At 40.9% G+C, this 20033-nt stretch overlaps 2 protein-coding genes across 8 annotated transcripts in view; one reads left to right on the forward strand and one right to left on the reverse strand.

Annotated features, from left to right (window-relative positions):
- The window catches only part of GSTCD (glutathione S-transferase C-terminal domain containing), a 51773-nt gene extending 48228 nt beyond the window's left edge, over positions 1 to 3545 (reverse strand). For 3 of the 6 annotated variants that reach the window (XM_033160334.1, XM_033160335.1, XM_033160333.1), the window contains exon 1: positions 3366 to 3445. Coding sequence is in view for 2 of the 6 variants with exons in the window: in XM_033160338.1 (XP_033016229.1) it covers positions 3366 to 3447 (82 nt within the window). In the remaining 4 variants the exon portion in view is untranslated. Of the gene's footprint in view, positions 1 to 3365 lie in introns of all 6 variants that reach the window. The other 3 variants (XM_033160338.1, XM_033160332.1, XM_033160336.1) reach the window with 2 other exon arrangements.
- A 62-nt stretch (positions 3546 to 3607) lies between these two features.
- On the forward strand, positions 3608 to 17034 carry INTS12 (integrator complex subunit 12). Of its 2 annotated transcripts, none has more exons than XM_033160340.1 (7): positions 3608 to 3696; positions 6143 to 6306; positions 7348 to 7500; positions 8666 to 8853; positions 12762 to 12921; positions 14492 to 14644; positions 16377 to 17034. In XM_033160340.1, the coding sequence occupies exons 2-7, from the start codon at positions 6151 to 6153 to the stop codon at positions 16953 to 16955; spliced, it is 1389 nt and encodes a 462-aa protein (XP_033016231.1). In that variant the 5' UTR covers positions 3608 to 3696; positions 6143 to 6150; the 3' UTR covers positions 16956 to 17034. The 2 variants fall into 2 exon arrangements, with proteins under 2 accessions (XP_033016231.1, XP_033016230.1); XM_033160339.1 differs by having other exon boundaries at positions 3610 to 3696; positions 8663 to 8853.
- Positions 17035 to 20033: the final 2999 nt, after the last annotated feature.

Below are 20033 nucleotides of genomic sequence, written 5' to 3' on the forward strand. Positions count from 1 at the left end.
AACCTGAAGCGTTATTTCTGGGTTAGCAGAGTATGTAACCTGAAGTGTATGTAACCCGAGGTACCACTGTACTATGTACATGGACACACACACACTTGAGCTTCTGAGCAGGAGATGGAAATTTTCTGGGAAGGTACTTTCTATAATTACAGGGTTGTATCCAACATTAGTCATACTCAAAGTAGACCCACTGAACTCAATAGGCATAATTAAGTCCATTAATTTTAATGGGTCTAATCTTAGAGTAACTTAGTCGGACTTCAGAACCCAGTTTTTAGGCTATTTGTAGTACAATAACCCTTCCTAAATGAGTTAATGACAGTAATGAATGCATGGTTTATCAATCTGTCACCAAAGGTACCATAATCAGGATTTTGGTTTTCTGTTATTCTAGACAGGAACAAGAGGGCCTGGAGATCAAACTACAACCTATGTCTGCACTCTTGCCTTATGCTGTGTTGCAGCTGTTTACTCCCAGCTCAGTGGACTACATGAAAACCAAACTAAGGTTTGTAGTGAGAATGACAACTGCATCTCCAAACAGCAAGAGCAGTTATTACCACAACAGAAAACCACTTGCTGAGCAGGACATTAACTCTCATCTACTTTACCACAGACAACCTTCTAATTAAGTTGTGACTATGCAAGTAAGAGGTATAGAATATAAATAGTATCTCTAACTGCTGGGAGTGAGATAGGATGAGAAATGGAAGCCATAGAGAATTGGATTATGGAGTGCCTTCATACATTGAACAGTTAGCTGATAAAATTCACAGCCACAAGATCTGATAGTTTAGATGATTGTCAGAGGGGATTAGATGAATTTATGAAGCATGTCAATTAATGGATACAGGTCATGATGACTATATGCTTCTTCCAGGTTCAGGGGCACCATGCCTCTCCATATTAGTGGCTAGAGAACAATGGGAGAAAGCACCATTGTCTTCTTGTCCTGCTTATGGGCTTCTTGTAGGTATCTGGTTAATCACTGTGAGAAACAAGATGTTAAGCTAGGCAAGTCTTTGTCTGATAAAGCAGAGGTCCTTATGGAAGCAGCTCCAAATTAAATATATTGCATTATTTTATATAGGACCCTTTGGGGAGCGTTTTAATTAGAAAGTGGGTAAGGGGGGAAAATAACATACAGCTGTGCTACATCTAGTTAACAGTAGTGATTAACTTAAAAGCTGCATATGGACAATCTCACTTTAGGAGACTGGAATAACTATTTACCGGTAAGTACTCACAATCCTTGCATTAAGTTGTGAGTGACTGTGCATGCCCATGAGTACAAGTGAGTACTGTATGTTTGTTTGTCTCCCATGCCCATCCTAGTTTGCCTATCGTCAGTCTGTATGGAGAACAGAGACTAGCACATGAACAGCATGTGCGCTGCAATCTACACAACTGACTCCCCACCCACTCCCCATGCTAGCTGCAAATTTCAAACTGGATTCACACTCCACTTTGGTCATGGATTTACTGAGTGCTTCACAGTCTCCACCCTACTTCCAATAAATGGGAACAAATAGTAGACTACTTAATTGAAAACAAGCAGTCCTGCACCACGAGGCTGAATTATTCAAGAACTGGGAATCAACTTAAGCCTTACTTTTATATCCTTGTAATGTGCTTACAATTGGATCTTAAAATTTCAAGCACTCCAAACTCTATTAATGTGCAGGGATTCTAATCCACATAGAACCAGAATTCAGTGGGTTTTTTTGCAGATAATCCTTGTGTGTTGCCGTTTTAAGATTTATCATTGCTTTGTTGCTCCACACTAGCATGCAGCGTAAACAAACCATTGTCTCTGTTTTAGCATGATGTTTGAACCTGGGGTAGTGGAATTGTTTCACTTCAACAATCTACTGTACAATCTGTAACCAGGGTTTATTGTTGGCTGGCTAGCTGTACTTAAAGCAAAATAAACCATGTTCTCCTGCCCACTAATACAGAGGAGCAAAGTAGCCCAGATCACATGTTCATGGTAAACCATTAATGTGTGAACAGTGTAATTATCTTCCTCTCATTGCTACACACGTTATATTTCAGGTGCTATGCGCTATCCCGCACCACAAACCTTTTATTAAGCCTTTGAGAAACCTTCATTGTGGTGGTATATGCTTTTGTGCTTGTGTAAATGAGGCAAGCTCGGTCTCTTCCTTACTCATAGCAGAACATAAACATTACATTTTCCATCAGTTACACTGTGCAGTGTTGCCACATGTTTAAAAACTGAAGCATGCGCATCTTTCAAAAGTTGCCTGATGTGCAGACATTCAAAAGATGCAGCCTCCCACCCAGCTCCACATGCTGGAGGAAAACCCCACCTGTTGAATTTCGGCTGTGCCCGTGAAATCGCCTACTTAATAAGTTCACCACCAGCCAGTATTCAACAGGTGGAGTTTTGCCCCCCACTAAAAAATGGGGGGGACGGGACATGCCTTGTAAGAAAGAAGCTGGCAATCTCGGTCCTGCGCTGAAGCTCAAACCTGTCTGGAAACCACCCACCTCCCTAAATGAATAGGTAGCAACTAAGTGGAGCCCACTGGGCCCAAATCCTTTGGATCACCGCCTCACCTCCAGCAGCAAGAGAAGACTGTGGAGGTAGCAATGGGTTGCTGGCACTAAGCAGCTACAGATTTCTGGGAATCGGGTGGGGAGGGAGGACTAGATCACAACCCTCCACCTATACACCCACCCAACCCCCTTTAAAACAAAACCCATTCTCAAAGAAATCAGCCCTGAGTGCTCACTAGAAGGACAGATCCTGAAGTTGAGGCTCCAGTACTTCGGCCACCTCATGAGAAGAGAAGACTCCCTAGAAAAGACCCTGATGTTGGGAAAGATGGAGGGCACAAGGAGAAGGGGACGACAGAGGATGAGATGGTTGGACAGTGTTCTCGAAGCTACTAACATGAGTCTGGCCAAACTGCGAGAGGCAGTGAAGGATAGGCGTGCCTGGCGTGCTCTGGTCCATGGGGTCACGAAGAGTCGGACAAGACTGAACAACAAAAAAGTCCAGGCATAGGCAAACTCCAGCCCTCCATGTTTTGGAATTACAACTCCCATCATCCCTAGCTAACAGGACCAGTGGTCAGGGATGATGGGAGTTGTAGTCCCCAAACATCTGGAGGGCCGAGTTTGCCTATGCCTGAGGTAGTCAGAACCGGCCCTGACTGGGGCTGGTCCGAGGGTGAAACGGCGATGCACTCTGCACGCGCTCAGGAGGCTAGATTGCCCAGAGCATCATCGCTCCCCATGAATTTCAGTCAAGAGGTAGCCACGCCCGGCTCCCCATTCGGCCCTCCGCCGCCGCCGCCCCTCTCCCGCTCCCCGGGGACTCTCAGCCAGGCGCTTACCCACAGGAGCTGCTCCTTTATTAGCAGGCAGCCGCCTACCGGCTTGAAGTCGCAAGCTCCGCCTTTTCCTGCCTTCCTTCATGGCTGCCGCCCGCCGCTTCCGGTGCCTGCCTCCGCGAGGGAGCAAGCGCGGCACGGCCGGCGGCGCCTCCGGGGAGAATAGCCAGGAGCTTCGCGAGGTGGAAGTCGGGGAAGAGGAGGAGGTTGCGCCGGCCCCGACGGTGGCGTCGGCGTCGTCTGTGTGGTTTGCCTGGGCCCTACGGGAGCGCTCGGCGGGGGAAGAAGGGGCGAGTTTTGTCTACGGGGTTTCCCGGGCGGAGACGCAGCTGAGGTAAAAAGAGCAGGGGCGCTGGCGGGAAGCGCCTTCATCTGTCTGAGGGACGTAGTCCCGCCTCTCCTGTTAAAGCGCTTCTTCCCCGCCGCATTCAAACGCCTCGCTTCCCTAATCCATGACAGTTTATAAAATCCCCGTCTCTCCCGTTAATGCTATTGCCGCTAAACCGCTTTCAGGTGTTGTGGCTTCCCCCTCCCCGCCCCCCCTCACAATCAAGCGGTGTATAAAATTTTAGGAAACAAAACAAGCGGTGTTTGGTAACCCGGATGTTGATGCTTGTACTGCATAGGGAATGAATCGATGCGTTCCTTGCCCTGAATTTGGGTCAGCCTTGTTTCGTTTTCAGGCGACATTACAGCTCTTTATATTGTATGTTGGAAAAAAATGTTAAGGTTAAATTTATATACCGCCCTTTATCCGAAGAGCACGGGGCGTTTTGCAGAAGAAAAACACAATACATAATAACAACGAAGCGAATAGACTTCCCACTCCTGCCTGTTACAGTATTTCAGTCATCAGCTCCTACTTTCCACCCCAGTTCTGGTTTGTTTGTTAATTTATGTTTTTTGTCGGTTTGTGCTATTAAGATAGGTTTGTATTATAACATTGCAAAACCCAGTGCTTTTTTTCCTTAAAAAAAAATGTTTAGGGGGACTCTCCTTTTGACGCAAGAAAATCATTTTAGAGTTGAAATCAGGAAAAATGAATACAGTAAATGGACCAAAGTACAAAGATTCACAAAATGTTTAGGGGTATGCGTACCCCTGTGTCCTTCCAGGGAAAAAAAGCACTGGCGAAACCTAATAAAAATTACTTTAAAAAAAGCACAACACGAAACAATGCATAGTGTGAAGAAGAGCTTTGTAAAAGTTAAACATATAATAATCATAATTTTATTTATAACCCTGCCCATCTAGCCGTTTCGCCCCAGCCACACACGTGTCTGATGTTGATGGGTTGCAAACACATAAGAACGCAATACAAAAAAGAGTCTCGTTGGATCAAACCAAAAGGCCCATCTAGTCCAGCATCCTGTTCTTAACAGTGGCCAACCCAATGCCATTGGGAAGCCCACAAGCTGCACCTGGCTGCAACAGCGCATCCTCCCCCTTTGTGCTCTCTGGGAACTGGCATTCAGAGCCATAATGCAGGCATAGGCAAATTAGGCCTTCCAGATGTTTTGGGACTACAACTCCCATCATCCCTAACAGGACCAGGGATGATGGGAGTTGTAGTCCCAAAAATCTGGTGGGCTAAGTTTGCCTATGCCTAATGCCTCTCATTCTGGAGGTAGCCTTATGCTTGGTAGCTGCTGGTAACCTTAACCTCCATGGATTTGTCTAAAAACTTTCGAAGCCGTCAAAGAGGATGTCATTATTGCATCTTTTGGCATTACTTGGAGTTCCCGGACCAAGGTCAGGGTGTTAAACGTTGGTATATACCGTAGTTTTCCGTGTATAAGACACTTTTTTATTATAAACTAATGTTAAAAATTGGGGGTTGTCTTATACACAGATAGTGCAGAGGGGGGTGGGGGACAGGCGATTGGTTGCAGCCGCGAGCAGGAGATTGTCAGTGGTGGTTGGGCGGGTGAATGGTGGCTGCTGGTGTCAAGCGGGCAGATGATTGCTGGCTTTGGCGACGTGTGCGATTGGCAGTGTCGGTCAGGTGGGTGTGCGATTTTCAGCACCCCCCCCCCAAAAAAAGCTCAACAACTCTGGGCAATCTCCCCCCCCCCATTTTCTTTATTTGGAGTCCCCAAAAATAGGTGTTGTCTTATACACGGGGGCGTATTATACATGGGAAAATACGGTAGTATAGCTTGAGACCAGAACAGTGTGGGGCTTGAGAAATAACCTTGCCCATATATGACTTTAGTCTATGGAACTTGCACTGTTAGAGATGCTAAATAATGTTAGCTGCGCACTTAGTGCGGTGGCATCTACACTTTGAAACTGCTCAGCTATAAACACCAGACAGGCGCCTTCACTGTAATATTTTTGGTGTCTGCTAAAAAAATCTTTTTGATCAAGCAAACCGTGTTGCCATGTATTTTTAGCTATTGTTGATTTTAATGAATTATATTTTGATTTTTTCAAAAATCCTGTTTTAACTTTATTTATTGACAACATTAATGTTTGTTTTATTTTCTGTAAATTGCTTAGAGGTTTTATTTACAATCAAGCAGTAAATACATTGTTTTAAATAAAATAAATATAAGCTGTAACTTTCTTGAGTAACTTGAGTTACTTGAGTAACTTGATTGTGCCAGATTCAAAAGTCTTGCAACCTATATTCTCAATGCACAGTATTATTTCCAGAAACTGTTTTATTTTTGCTAAGAATAAGGTGACAGATTTCCTCTTAAGAAACTTGTACTTTTGGAGGGGGAACATATATTTGTTTAAAGTTCTGCTCTTTCATTATTTATTTTCATTTAAAGATACTGTTATGGCTGCTACTCTGAACTTGGAGCTAGACCCCATATTCCTGAAAGCTCTGGGCTTTCTGCATTCAAAAAGCAAGGATTCAGCTGAAAAACTAAAAGCGCTACTTGATGAATCGTTGTCTAGGGGGATTGACTCTAGCTATCGCCCATCACAGAAGGTACTGGAATGAATGAATGAAATGTGTTAAATATATTTGTACTATATATAACTTCTGAAATGGGAGGCTCTTTCCCATTACTTGAGGAAGCCAGTAAGAATTGAAAAGAACTTCTAAAATAATCAGTATCTACTTTCATTTTTCCGTACATTTGCATTCTGATTCAGTATATGTATATTCAGAAGTGAGTCCCACTGGGTTCAATGGGCTTATTTCTTGTTAAGACTGCTTGGGACTTAGAATCCTATTCTGAATATTAGAAATCAATGAAAAATAGAATTTGTAGCCTGTGAGCAGAGTGTGGCTCAAGAAGGCTACTAAGTAAGGAGCGGTGGTGGTGCTGTGAGTCATGTTTCAGGATCTTTAAAGCACAGGAACAAGAACTGCTGTTATAACAGACCTACCAGATTTCTTTCATCTGGGCTCCAGAAGGACATTTTAATGGTTCTGATGTGTTGCTACTGCCACCAGCATTGTTACTTGTTCCTTCACTAGTAAAGGGTTGGCCAGTGGGTAAGTTCTGCTTAGCCTTTGTAGTACCATGAGTGATAGATTGACCTGGTAGCTGAGCTCATTGTTGACTTGGGATGTAAAAATAAAACCTGATAGCAGGGGAGAGAGAAGTTCTGGCTTGCATAGTAGAAGTGCTGGCATTACTGTCAAAATGGCCCAGATCCTTAGCATACACAGGCTGCTGCCATCTTCTACTTAAATAATTTTGTGTAGGATTGTCATGTAAGTGACTGAACCAAAAAAAAACCCCTGATGCATTTAAAATGCCTATACTATTAACGAATCTTTATTTCCTCCCCTTTGTTTGGCACTTTAGGGCAGGGGTAGCCAACATGGTGCCCCCTGGATGTTATGTGTAGCAGTTCCCATCCTCCTTGACAACTGGCAGGGGGAAATGGTATTTGGGGTTGGGCTAACATTTTAAGCTTTGTCATCTCTTGAAAGTGAAAACAAAATTGTTTTGATCTCAGCATAGCAACTTTATCTAATATTACCATTAATACAACATTATTGTTATGCTTTATACAGGAGGTAGATCAGCCCAAAGTATCTATTACAAAACCAGTTTCTGTTAAGCAAGAGCCTAAGGCTTCCTCAAACCTTCCTTCAGGTAGCAATAATGGCAAGCCCATTGCAGCCGAAAAGGTGAAAAAAGAAGCGGAGAAGAGGTCTGCTGATAAAGTAAGTTCTATTGCTGCATGTAAAGCATTATTTGGATTGGAATTTTAAGGGTTACATATTTGTATTTGCAAAAACTGATTTTATTATTTCTTGCTTTGGGGGCGGTATTAATCCTTGTGTATGAATGTGTTCTGCTTTGCTAGCTGTGTCCTCTCCATAGTTAACTGCTCACTTCTTTCGAGAGTAGGAGCTGTGTGCTTTCTCTTCTATGCAGATTGTTTAGTTTTAAAAGGGTGCCCTTTTCCTTGTCTACAAGTTCCTTAGCAGCTTTCCAGTGCTGCAGGCTGACAAGCTAGCATGTTAATTTTGCTTGGGCTTTGTTTATTTTGCCTTGCTTGCAATCTCACTTTACCTACCACTGTTTTTGACTGCATGACAGCAGGGCTTCTATTTAATGCAAGGCTGTAATTAAATCTAGCTGGTGCTAGCATGGAAATTAAGAGCAAGAATGATGGGCCTGGGAGCATCTTACTTCAGCCATGAAGTTGCTTGGGTAGCCTTAGATAAACCACCACCTCTCAGCCTCAACAAACTTGCCCCATTTATAATATGAGGTAAGACTACTGGTGTGCCATGTATACCAGGGTAACAAACAGGTATAGAGGGTACTTGTAGGAATGAAGTGCTCTTAATAAATCAGGAAAATCACTTTAGTATTCATAAGTAAGAATTCATTTCATTTTAAGGGATCTACAAACATGGTAAGGCATTTAATCCAGAAGATTAAGTTACCGGTATGAATAATACGCTTGATCTTCAGATCTTAAGATGATCCATTCTGCTTCATATTATTGGTAATGGAGTAAGATCAGAGTAATACTAAACTATGAATCTGCTGGAAGAAAAAGCCTGAGACAGTTTTTCCAAATGCTTTAAGCAACAACAGCAAACTATTTTGATTTCAGTGTGCCAGTACACTTTGGTTCCTTTCATAGTGGCGATAAAAATGTTTATCAGTATTACTGGACTTCTGTAATTTCAGAGCACCTCACATTCTACATAATTTGGAGATATGGGGGGAAAGGTTATGTTTATGAATGTAATGCATTCTGTAAATTGTGTTATGCAATGAATATGCTTTCTTTCAATTATAAACTGATTTCTTATTTACTTGCTCGAAGCTTTCATGTTTTCACCATCACTGTGTGTGTATATCATTCAGCAGATAAAGCTGGAAAGCAGTGAAGGAGTTGACATGCCAAAGAAACCAAGACTAGAAAAGCCAGAGGCTCGTTCATCTCCAATCACAGTACAGACTAGCAAGGATTTGGCCATGGCAGACCTTTCAAGTTTTGAAGAAACTAGTGCTGATGATTTTGCCATGGAGATGGGTTTGGCTTGTGTTGTTTGCCGGTGAGTTTGAGAAAATTTGGCAATTGCAGCAGATTTATAGAGTGAAACTGACCATTTTGTTGTCAATTCTAAATAGTCACTTTTCTTTATAAGCCAAACGGTAATTTATAATAGGATTTTCCCATGGTTCACAAGATCAAAGGCCTAAAATTTAAACACTAAATTATGTCTGTAAAAGTTTTCAAACTAGCAGCCCAAGCTTGTGCATGCTCACTTGTAGGTAAATAACACTGAGTTTAAAAGGATTTACTCCCAGGTAAGCAGGTATAAGAATGTAGCCTTAATTCACTTTGTTGCTGTTGTGTTCTTGGTTGGTGAGGGTATTTTGTGGGCGTGCATAGGTTTTGTTTTTAAGCATGTGGGTACAGTTCTAACTGAATGTTCATACTGCTGTTTTAATGCAGTATGAGAAACAAGTTCACATTGCACAGCAGTATTGTAAGGATTCTGCTGTGGTTCCTCGCGAGTAAAGAGGCTCGACCCAGGTCCTGTATATTTACAGGTTTTATTGTGCAGATATATACAGTGCAGAGCTCAAAAGTCCATGACCAGCTTAGTCACTTTCAGATCCCAGAAGTGGCGCTTTTCTGGAGCGCCCCCAACATAAGAACTTGGGCACCCCTAGTCTCCTCCTTCCCTCCTTTTGTTTCACACCCCTGCGTAATTGGGGCGACAGAACTGTCATTGCTCCCTCTTGGCTGGATCCGCTGAGGGGGCGTTGGGTCTCTGAAGTATCCCCCAGCCCTCTCTCCGCTGGACTGCTTTCCTTCCTGTCGCTCCCGCTGGAAGTCCCCCTGCTATCCCTGCAGTGCTGGCGCCCTCCATCCATTGACAGCCCCTGCACCGCCCCGCTGGGCGCTGACTGTTCCCTGACAAGTATATTGCAGATTTGTTAAGTTAATGGGGGGAATATTTGGGTCAAAATCTGTCCCCTACTGCAGCTACTAATATCATAGTTGCTTTGGGTTTGCAGAAGATGCCTTTGTGTAATGCACTGCATATCTATGCAACTTGGAAACCTTAAAATCTCAGTTCTCAGGTATCTTTCAGATATTAAAGACTTTTGACTTCACCAACCAAAGGAATAGGGCTGTGTTCAGTCTTCAAATTGCTCACTTCAAAAGTTCACCCTAAGTAATCTCATTGAATTCTAGGTTACTTCTCTTGAGTAAATATGACTGAAGGGGGGTGGTGGCAGCCTAGGCTTAGACATTTGTTGAATTTAATTTTATGTATGCATATATGCTAACCAGAGGCATGAAGCTCAGTAGTAGAATAAAAACCATGGTAGTCTGTAGGGAGACCTTAAATAGCTGTTCTGCTTAACAAATATTGTTAAGCCACTGGTTTCCAAGTGTAACTTAATATTCAAAAGCAAAATGTTCTGTGTGATTTGTGAGTGACACTTCAATCCTGTCAAAATAGAGGATTTATTAGGGAGAAACCTATATACCTTTTCAAGAACTCTTCTAAATCATACCATATATATTAATGATAGTGTGTTTTATTTAAGGCATCAAACACTTTCAACTGTTTCCATTTCAAACCAGCTTAAAATGAAATTTGGTTTTGACAGTTTTTGTCACACAAAGTTTTAATGTTTCATTGGGGTGGAATTTTTAAAATCTCACCACAGTTATCATTCTATAGATTTAAAATATGAAGGTATGTGTCATATAGTTGGAAGATCTTAAAAATTTGTGATCCATTTTATTTTATTTTATTAAAGAAACTGTAGCTGCTCTATTTAGCAGTCAAGGCTGTAAATCCTTAGCACATTTCCTAGGAAGTAAGCTCAGCATGCTTAGAATCACACTGCACATACTCCAGAATTGGCATAAGATTTTTTCTGATTTGTTTTCAAATTAGCCCACCTTTAAAAAAAACTGTTTCTGACGCCATCTGAATATTATCTTCTGTCTTCATTTTCCTGTTAAATAAAGGAATAGCGTATTTCTCTTACCCCATCCACCTGCAAATAGAGTTTCCATGGTTACCTATGTACCTGTACCATGGGGATATGTGCCAGAGCAGCTTAGAAGTAACCTGATTTGTCATCTAAAAGTAGTAACGGTTTGGGAAATTGTGTTTGGCTGACTCCAAGCCATATTTCCCTTAACATATACAGTAGTCTCCAAATCGTCATTTATATATTTTTTTCCAAGAGAAGAACCCCCTCCCCTGACACTGTAGTAATGTTTTAACTGTTAAAAACATAGCACCTTGACTACTTTGATCAAAGCTGCTGCTAGAATTATCCCATTTTGCATAACAATACATTAGGATAACGCCTTTCAATTCTGTATGCCTTCTTTCCTCCTTTACATCCTGTGCAAACTTCCTGGGTGACATCCAGCAGCGAGCAGACTTCCACTCACAGAGAGGGACTTCTTTTCCTCTTTGTCACATTGTATGTCCCCAAAATCTGCTCCAGCAGGTTGGGGGGGGGGGACCCAGGAGCAGATTTGGAGGCATGCAGGAGGCAACAAGGGGAAGAAGAGGAAGGGGAAGTGCTGTTGTGCAAGATGAAGTCTGTTGCCCAGTCTTGCTCACATCATTGTCTCTCACTGTTTCTTCTTGGAGGTCTCCTTTTTAATCTGTCATTATTCTAAGATTTGGCTCTTCTTCCACAACTAAATCAGTTTTTTGTTGTAATGGGGCTCTCCTTGCTCTAATGTCTTCCATTATCTAAATGGACTGGATCCAGTCTTCACACTGTATAACCTGTGGTGACAGTTTGGACTGTTTTCTTCCCAGTTAGATTTACATAACTCAGATAGTAGGAGTCTGCACTGAAAACAAGAGTAATAAAATAATAATTAGTCATAATAATTAGTAGTTCAGTTTTGACCCTAATTTGCCTCTTTGGAAAACAGCTTACCCTGGTCCAGATACTTCAATGACTGCTTGATTTGGCTCTGGGCTCAACGCCAAACCTCCTTTGGGGAAAAAAAATATTCTCTCCCACCTTTTCTTTATTATGTGGAAATCAAAATAGCTATACTTTTTTTTTACTTTTGACATAAATGAGTAATTTGGTAGCATAATAGCACATCTAGAGTGAATAAAGTCTGCCACATAGATCTGGAGATTTTTGTGAAGGGTATCTGCCAAAAAAAAATTTAAGGAACCCTCTGTAACTTCCTTATTTTTTTGGCAGAATTGGATGAGATTTGCAGACATCCTGAGGACTTTTATGAAAGACTCATTCTATCCTAGTATTTTATGGGCAATTTGTATGAAACCATCTTAAATGAGAGAGATACCCACTGGTAATAAACAAAGTATATCTAGTGCTTTTCATACTATACAGCTTTTTAAACTTGATTTTTTGGGGAGGGGAAAAGTAAAGAGAATCATTTTCCTCCCAGTGGCTTTGTGGGCAGCAGTTCATTGTTAGTGTATCTAGTCACACAGGGCAAGCAAAATGTTTTGAGTTAGGGAGCAGGCTGGCATGGGCAAGTTTCCTCTTTTTGTACAGGGCATATCCTGTTCTCTGAGGAAAGATCCTATAATCTTAGCTTCCTTTTCACTTCTTTTTCTATCCCTCATACCCACTTTTAGATGGTTTAGGTTCCTCAGAGCTGGGGCCAGCTTCTGAATGTAGGCTTCATTGTGATGCACATGGGTGTTGTTCTGCCGAGAAGTATTAAGAATAGCCCTTTGGAGGCAGCTTTGCAAACACCCAGACTCTGGTTTTGAGAGGAAATGTTAACTGTTTGACAGTGGAACAGACTCCCCTCTTGTGAGGTGGTGGACTCTGCTTCCTTGGAGGTTTGCACACCCATCTGTCATGTATGAATTAATTGAGATTCCTGCATCGCAGGGGGTTGGACTAGATGAACCTCAGGGTCCCTTCCAACTCTACAATTCTATAACTCTTGGGCCAAACATTTTGTGCTTTGCAGGCAAATGACGGTTACTTCAGGAAATCCATTAGTAGAGTGCCAGGAATGTCATAATCTCTACCATCAAGATTGCCATAAACCTCAAGTGACAGACAAAGAAGTGAATGATCCTCGCCTAGTGTGGTATTGTGCTCGATGTACCAGACAAATGAAAAAAATGGTAAGAAGTTTTCCCCCTTAGAATAATTGATAGCATGCAGTGAGCCACTAATTGGGTTCTTTAAGTAAGGAATTTCTTGACTAAATATAAAAAGGGGAATTAGGAGGGAGGAGGGTTGATGGAATACATTTCCCCCCTATATTGATTTATTGTCAAGTAAGAAATGCCTTAATAAATAGTTATATATGCTTTTTGAAGTCTGCTGGTGTATTTTTAGCTGCTGCTGCATTGATTTTTATATCTTAATATTTCCCATGCCAAAGGTAGGTGTTTGGATTACAAAAAAATGTAAAAGTCAGGCAAGGTCATCGGAGCACGGGAAGAAGGAATCAGCTAAATGAATCAATAACCCCCTACTCTCTGCACTTAAGTCCTGAATGGATTGCTCTCTGCAAATTATCTTTTAAGTAAGAGAAAGTAACAAATATTGGGCTACATTAACCATCTTTAGCTCCCGTAGAATATTTATCTTTCATAGAAGATGAAAGGCTTCTGTTTCATTGCTTCTCTCTGGGGACATACCTTTTTGCATGTTAATTGAAGATATGGGAAGAGTATACAATTCCTGCAATTTTAAAAGTTGGTTAATAGAAGGAAAATTTCAGTGTTAGAAAAAAATGCAGCTTCTCGTAACTTTAATTAAAAAAAAAATGACAACAACCATGAAAGAATCGCTCAAATTACAGATAAACTATATCTTACTTTTGAAATCATATAATACTTAGCTTAGATGCTAATGTCCACTTTGGCAATTGTTTGAGGCTTCATTAACTCCTGTTTATGAAGCCATGAATGAGCTTTGGGGCTAAGAACTCATCCTCTTGCCCATATTCTCCCTTCCATCACATACTAACTTTAGTGCAAAGATCCTGGCTTGCATTAGGACAGAGTTGCCTGTTACATCTGAACCAGCTTAGCATTAGGTTGACAAACCAGGAAACAATAATCTGAACTGGGCCATTGACTGATAAACCAGCAATATGACCTAGTCTGTTTAAAAAACAAGCAACCTTTGTAATGTTAAAAAATTTAAATGTTGACTTAATTCTTCCTAGATTGCACCAGCCAACAAATGTACTATTTGAAGGACCTCATCCTTTAATATGTTGGGATGGAGTGTTGACATTTGAATGAGTATTGCACTGCTCATTGCATTTGCTGTTCTGCAATTAGGAATAAGTTCATATAACCCTGTTTTTCTTGTGACATGTTTGACTTTCGTGATTGATGCCAAAAGAGCAAAACTACACCTATTATTAGAATCCACCATATACTAGTTTTCCAGTTCTGTTTCCTTTGACTAAATGCTTCCACCTTACCCATTTGTACTTTTTCCATTTTCCTTGCCATTCTTGCTGCTCTTTTGCCCAGTTTGAGTTCTTGATTTATGTGCCCATTCTTAAACCTTTTATTTCCACGCAGCTTAAAATTCCACACTCATCTTTGTTTCAACTCTCCCTCATGCCTTCTCATGTCCAGTGATGAATATTTGCATTGACGTTGCTAAGGCATTTCATTTCGTTTTTAATTCTTTCCATATAAAGAATGATAACATGTGTAATTTATACAGGCTCAGAAAACGCAGAAGCCTTCTCAGAAGCCAGCCCCTGCTGTAGTTTCAGTAGCTCCAGCTGTGAAAGATCCACTGATAAAGAAACCAGAAATTAAGCTAAAGATGGAGACAACGTCAACTTTCCTAGCGTTTAAGAGGACAGAAGTCAAGGTACAGTACATAATATGTTTTGTGGAAAAAGTAAGTTATTTTATTGTGTTTAGCACAGGTTTCCCCCCCTCCCCAATGTCACACATACCTCATTAGAATCCGAAACTGAAGCACTTTTATTTTACACTATTAGTTTGTCCATAATTCTGAATGGGTGATAAAGTATGTCTTCCATTTGGATACCAGCCCTCAATAAAACACTGAATTCATCCTTTCTAATTTATAAGAATCATTTTGTGTTTTCTTTGGTAGACTGAAGGGGTAGTCTGCATTTCTTCCTAGGCTTAGATAAGATGTAAGAATAATTTTGGCTGTTCTTTTCATCCCGCTTGTGGGGAATGCTAATAGGTTAGAAGGTCCTAATTGATTTATACTGGAATTTATAAATCACTTTTCCACTTCAGACTGATATATAATAAAATAACTAAAATTCAGTTTTGAACAGTTGAAATAATAGTTAAAACTAAAACTAGTCTTATCTCACTATCAGCTGAAGAAGTGATGAAAACAAGCCAGGGGGATAGCTCGCAGAGACTAATAAAAGCCTTGGCTTCTGCTATTGGCTTTCTGGATTAGGAAGCTTTCCAGAGCTTAAGCTGACAAGCTCCAAGGCTGCACAGCTTCATTTTTTTCCAAAGCGTAAGGGCATCGCTGGGCTTGCCCACCAGTAACTGAAACCTTACAGAATCCCTGTTTTGTTTAAGCTGAAATTAGTATGTAGGATTTTTGAACAAATGGAAAAGAGGGCTTTTTAAGCCAATCTAATATTGTAGTGTAGCATAGCCAACATTGCAAATCAATTCAGACCTGGAGGCAGGGGGGAAGGATTTAATTTCCAAAGAGTTCTTTAATAACACGTGTAATTATTGACCCATTTCTGAATCAATGTGTTGGGAGTTTTAAGAAATTATATTTAGAAATAAAGATCAAGAAGTTCAACATTGCCATGTTCTTATACAGCATCCATTCATTTCCATGGAAAATTGTGCAGCAGAATTCCTAGCTGATTGTGCCCAAAGTTTGTGAAAGCGTGATCTATGTCGAGCTGAAGTGTAGATGAGTTCTTTAGTAGGCTTTTCCTGGTGATTGCCTTCTAAACAACTTATCAGAAGCCTGGGCAAATGTTTGCAAGGCACTGCAGACAGCCATCTTTACTGTCTATTAAGGCTAAATGGAAGCAATTCCCTTTTTCAAAACATGCAAAACAGATGAAGTCTGTATCTGGGAATTCACATTTGTTTTTTCATGATAACAGCAATTTCAGGTAACAGAAGAATAACCATGGATTCTGCTCTTTTTCTTTTTAATTCCCAAGTGCTGAAGTTTCTTAGGTGCTGCAGATTGTTTTGTCATTTTTACATCGGAGTGAAGGATCATTGTGCTTATTTAATTCTTAGGTAAAAATGTTGGTGTTGTCTTAACCTGGAGAATTAAGATATACCTGCCGCTTTGTGCCCTCTGGTTTTTTGATCAAGGTGATTAATACACTACTTCCTAGATTCTTCTGTTTCAGTGTATCTGAAGAAGTGTGCATGCATACGAAAGCTTATACCAAGAACAAACTTAGTTGGTCTCCAAAGTGCTACTGGACAATTTTTTCATATGTTACACTACTTCCTGTTGATTTATTATCTAATACCAAGAATGTAAAAAATATTATTATTCATGCTGGTCTGTGTTCTGCAAGGATCAGCTTTAACTAATGTGGAGTTTGTATTGGTCTTTATTTTAGACTTCGGCAGCTATTTCTGGTAACTCCAGCAGTGCCAACGTTTCCTCTTCGTCAGCCAGTGGCCTTACAGGATGGGCAGCTTTTGCTGCAAAAACATCCTCCGCAGGTCCATCAACAGCCAAGTTGGGATCCACAACCCAGAGTACTAGCAGCAAGCCAGCTACTGCCTCCAATAATCAAAAACCTGTGGGTTTGTCGGGGTTGGCAACAGCCAAAGCAGGGCTAGGCTCAAAAATAGGAACGCCTAACAGTAGCACAAGCCCTGTTCCGTTTAAGCCCCTGCCCCCTCTCACGCTGGGAAAAACAGGCCTGTGTCGTTCAGTTAGCAGTGACAATGTAAGCAAAATAGGGCTTCCAAGTCCAAGCAGTTCAGCTCCAAGTACCAGCCAGGCTGCTGGTGGAAACGGAAGTGGTGGAACAGCAGGCAGCAGTGGGAGCAGCACCAGCAAAGCAAGTGCAGAATCTGGCAATCAGTCCCCTTCTCTGAAGGGTCCTACTTCTCAAGAATCACAACTCAACGCTATGAAAAGGTTACAGATGGTAAAGAAGAAAGCTGCTCAAAAGAAGCTAAAGAAATAATAGAAGTACCTGATGAAGTGCAAACATGTCTCTGGGCTCAGTTGAACAAGAGAGTAATAAAGTCCTATAATAAAAGCTACAATCAGATGTCTTTATTTGGTGGTGGCAGTTGTGCTTTAAGTCGAAGCAGTATTGGATTTTCAGGTAATGCCATATTCTGAACCTGCTTTAGACCCAAAGCCTAAGAGTATGGACTATTTCTTTAAAATATTTCATTAAAAATATTGTTTGAAATACATGTGACTTAACACTTTTCTCTTTAATTCCCCTAAGAGGAGTTCATATAGGAGGGGAGGAGCTGTCTTAATGTCAGCTTTCCACACATTTTTGGTGATTTTCACCATGCAACAAGCAGCCTTCCATTTTTGTTAACATCTCAAATTGCATGGGAAATTATGTACTGATTGAGATTTATTTAAATGGTGGGCCACACTTGCACCCAATGATGCAGCTTTCACATTAGGACTTGCCTTCCCTCCTCACCCATCCAGCCCCCTCCCATGAGCATTCTTTACCTCCTCTGAAGTGTTGAGGCATCCTATAGACTACAAGGGGGTTGAGATTGAGAGAGTGTCAAGTAACCACTAGGCGGGCAGGCAGGTATCATCGCCTGCTAAATAACTATTTGAAGATAAGGAAAATAAAAGTTTTTCAGATTTGTAGAGAAAATGGAATAGGATGCTTGACAAGTGCAAGTCAACAGCTGTGTAAGAGGAGCAAGCACAAGAATGAAAAGAGGTGTGCTTTTATTTTTTAAAGGTCCTGTCCTTTAATAGCATCAGTAAAAATGCATGCAAATAACTGCTATCATAAAGTATTGAAACCTGTTTTTTGTTTTATGATGACACATGTCAAGATCCATGATTTGCAACAAAGTGATCACCTAAGATAATCACAACACAGCAAGCATTTAGACGACAAATATTTGTAAAAATACATTTTATTAAAAGCAAATACCGTATTACTCCGAGTCATGGACATTGCTGTAGTTTAGATTCACAGTAATAAATCTCTAGTCATACAGGCTTTGTCCCAATGATATTTGCTGTAGAAGGAGCTAAGCTTTCCATTTGTGTTTTGATGAACACTTTTGAATGCGAAGGCATTCTTTAGGATTATAATTGAGATCACAAAAAGATGGTAATAAAAACATTCGTGAAAGGAATAAGTACAGATAGTGTTTGGCCTAGATTCTTTGTGTGCCATCAGAATAAGAAGGTGTATATGCAGACATTGGTTTACCAAAGACAGACGTGAATATCCATAATAATATTTTGATGGCAATCAGCTCTGATTTAAATGAATAATGCTTCACACAATGCATTCCATGAGCAATTGCTGCACAAGCACCTTTCAACTGCAGGATTTTATTTATTTTTGGCTTTAGCTTTGCTCCTATTCAGATGAATGAAGCTCCCAATTGTTCAGTTAATTTCAGTCTTGATCCTCCAGAATAAACTAAAATAGTTACACTTCAGACATGACCGCAATTCAGATTGACCAATTGTGCTCCTACCATGATCCCAGTTGTTTAGGCTGTTGATGCTATTACTTAGGGTTGCCAGATCCAGACTCGCGACAGCTCCTCTGCATTTAAATTACACAGAAAGGCAAACTTGGTTTTTCCATATGTAATTTGCTGTGATGATGAAACAATGTGTAATAGAATTTGTCCTTCTATATTACTGCTTAGCAGGGGTCAGCAACCTAAGCCCCATGGGCCACAAGCGGCCCACAAGAGTCGTTTTTTACAGGCCCACAAGCTGCCCCCGAACCGAGCTGCTCGCTCAGCAGTAGGTAAAGGGACATTAAATGGCTTGTGGATCTTTATTTCTGGCTTGAGCTAAACATTTTTAATATGGCATGTGCCTGAAAACTAGAGACTTTAAATATATTTCAACACCTCAAAAATGAAATCCTGAAAATAACTCTTGTCACATGTAACATTTATTATACTCATTCAGGGTCTCAAAAAAAAAAACCCCCAACAAAACCCCAATAAATACAATATCAAATTGTCGTCCCAATTGTTTCTTCTTGGCCTCCAAAGCTTCATCAGTGTGTGAGTTCAGCCCTTTGCACACCGTTCAGCTACTACTGGAGGAAGGGAAAACTGCTTTATCGCATTTTGAAATGTAAAGCATACCATAAACGGTGTGGGGAGCCTTTCAGCAAAGGAATGCTTTCTTCATTACGAACCATTTAGTATACCGTATAAACAAAAGACAGTGCAACAGATAAGGGTAGTCAGCTCAACCACATAGGGCTTTTAAGCTTCATAATCCCCATTAAGATTCAGAAAAGCTGGACAGCATCAAGCAGATACTTCATTCCACCCCCCATTTCTCAGTTTGAAAGACAGGTAGCATTATTTACAAAGCCATGTTTGTTTTCTAGTCTGCTGGCTTTTACTGTCACTGCAAAAACATTGGTGTGAGCATTCTGTTTATTATAGAAACTGCAAATGCTTAAATGCATGATAGACTTTCCCCAGGGCAGCCTTCCATGTGTGTTGAGAGACAACAGACAGACTTAGGAGGAAAAAAATTAAGCCCAAATCCAAAACTCTTTTAGGGGCCCAATGTATTCCTTCTTATCACAAGGCAATCAAATTGGTGCCATGCACTAAATGTCTGGAATACTTACCCTCTGCCCTGTTGCAGGCACATTACATAGGGCTCTAGGGATGTTTATAGTCCAATCCTGAGCACATTTACTTGGAAGCAAGTCTACATTCAATGGCGCTTACTCTCTCCATTAGGTGTGTTTAGATTTCCAGCTGTACAGAAAGTCCTAGGCATGTCTACTCAGAGGTAAGTCCCATGGTGTTCAATGGGTCTTTCTCCCAGCTAAGTTCACATAGGAACGTGGCACTGATTACTTCTCCAGCAAGAATAACAGGTATAGGTGAAGGAACTTCATAATTTTATTTTGTACATTTTACTTTTATTTCAGAGGTTAAAAGGGCATGTTCTACGCTACCCCTAGCTAAATTTTTGAAATGTCCACTTGGAATGCAGTAAGCAACTTGCTGCAAACCATCAGAATCATGCTAGTGTGGAAGACATAAAATTTTTG

The sequence above is a fragment of the Lacerta agilis genome, chromosome 9 (assembly GCF_009819535.1).
Source record: "Lacerta agilis isolate rLacAgi1 chromosome 9, rLacAgi1.pri, whole genome shotgun sequence".
Lineage (NCBI taxonomy): Eukaryota > Metazoa > Chordata > Lepidosauria > Squamata > Lacertidae > Lacerta > Lacerta agilis.

Excerpts from the sequence above, each read along its gene's own strand:
- INTS12 (XM_033160339.1), top strand. The coding sequence starts at position 6,151 with ATGGCTGCTACTCTGAACTTGGAGCTAGACCCCATATTCCTGAAAGCT. Across the intron at positions 6,307-7,347 it reads GCTATCGCCCATCACAGAAG|GAGGTAGATCAGCCCAAAGT; the intron begins GTACTGGAATGA and ends TGCTTTATACAG. Across the intron at positions 12,922-14,491 it reads CCAGACAAATGAAAAAAATG|GCTCAGAAAACGCAGAAGCC; the intron begins GTAAGAAGTTTT and ends TAATTTATACAG.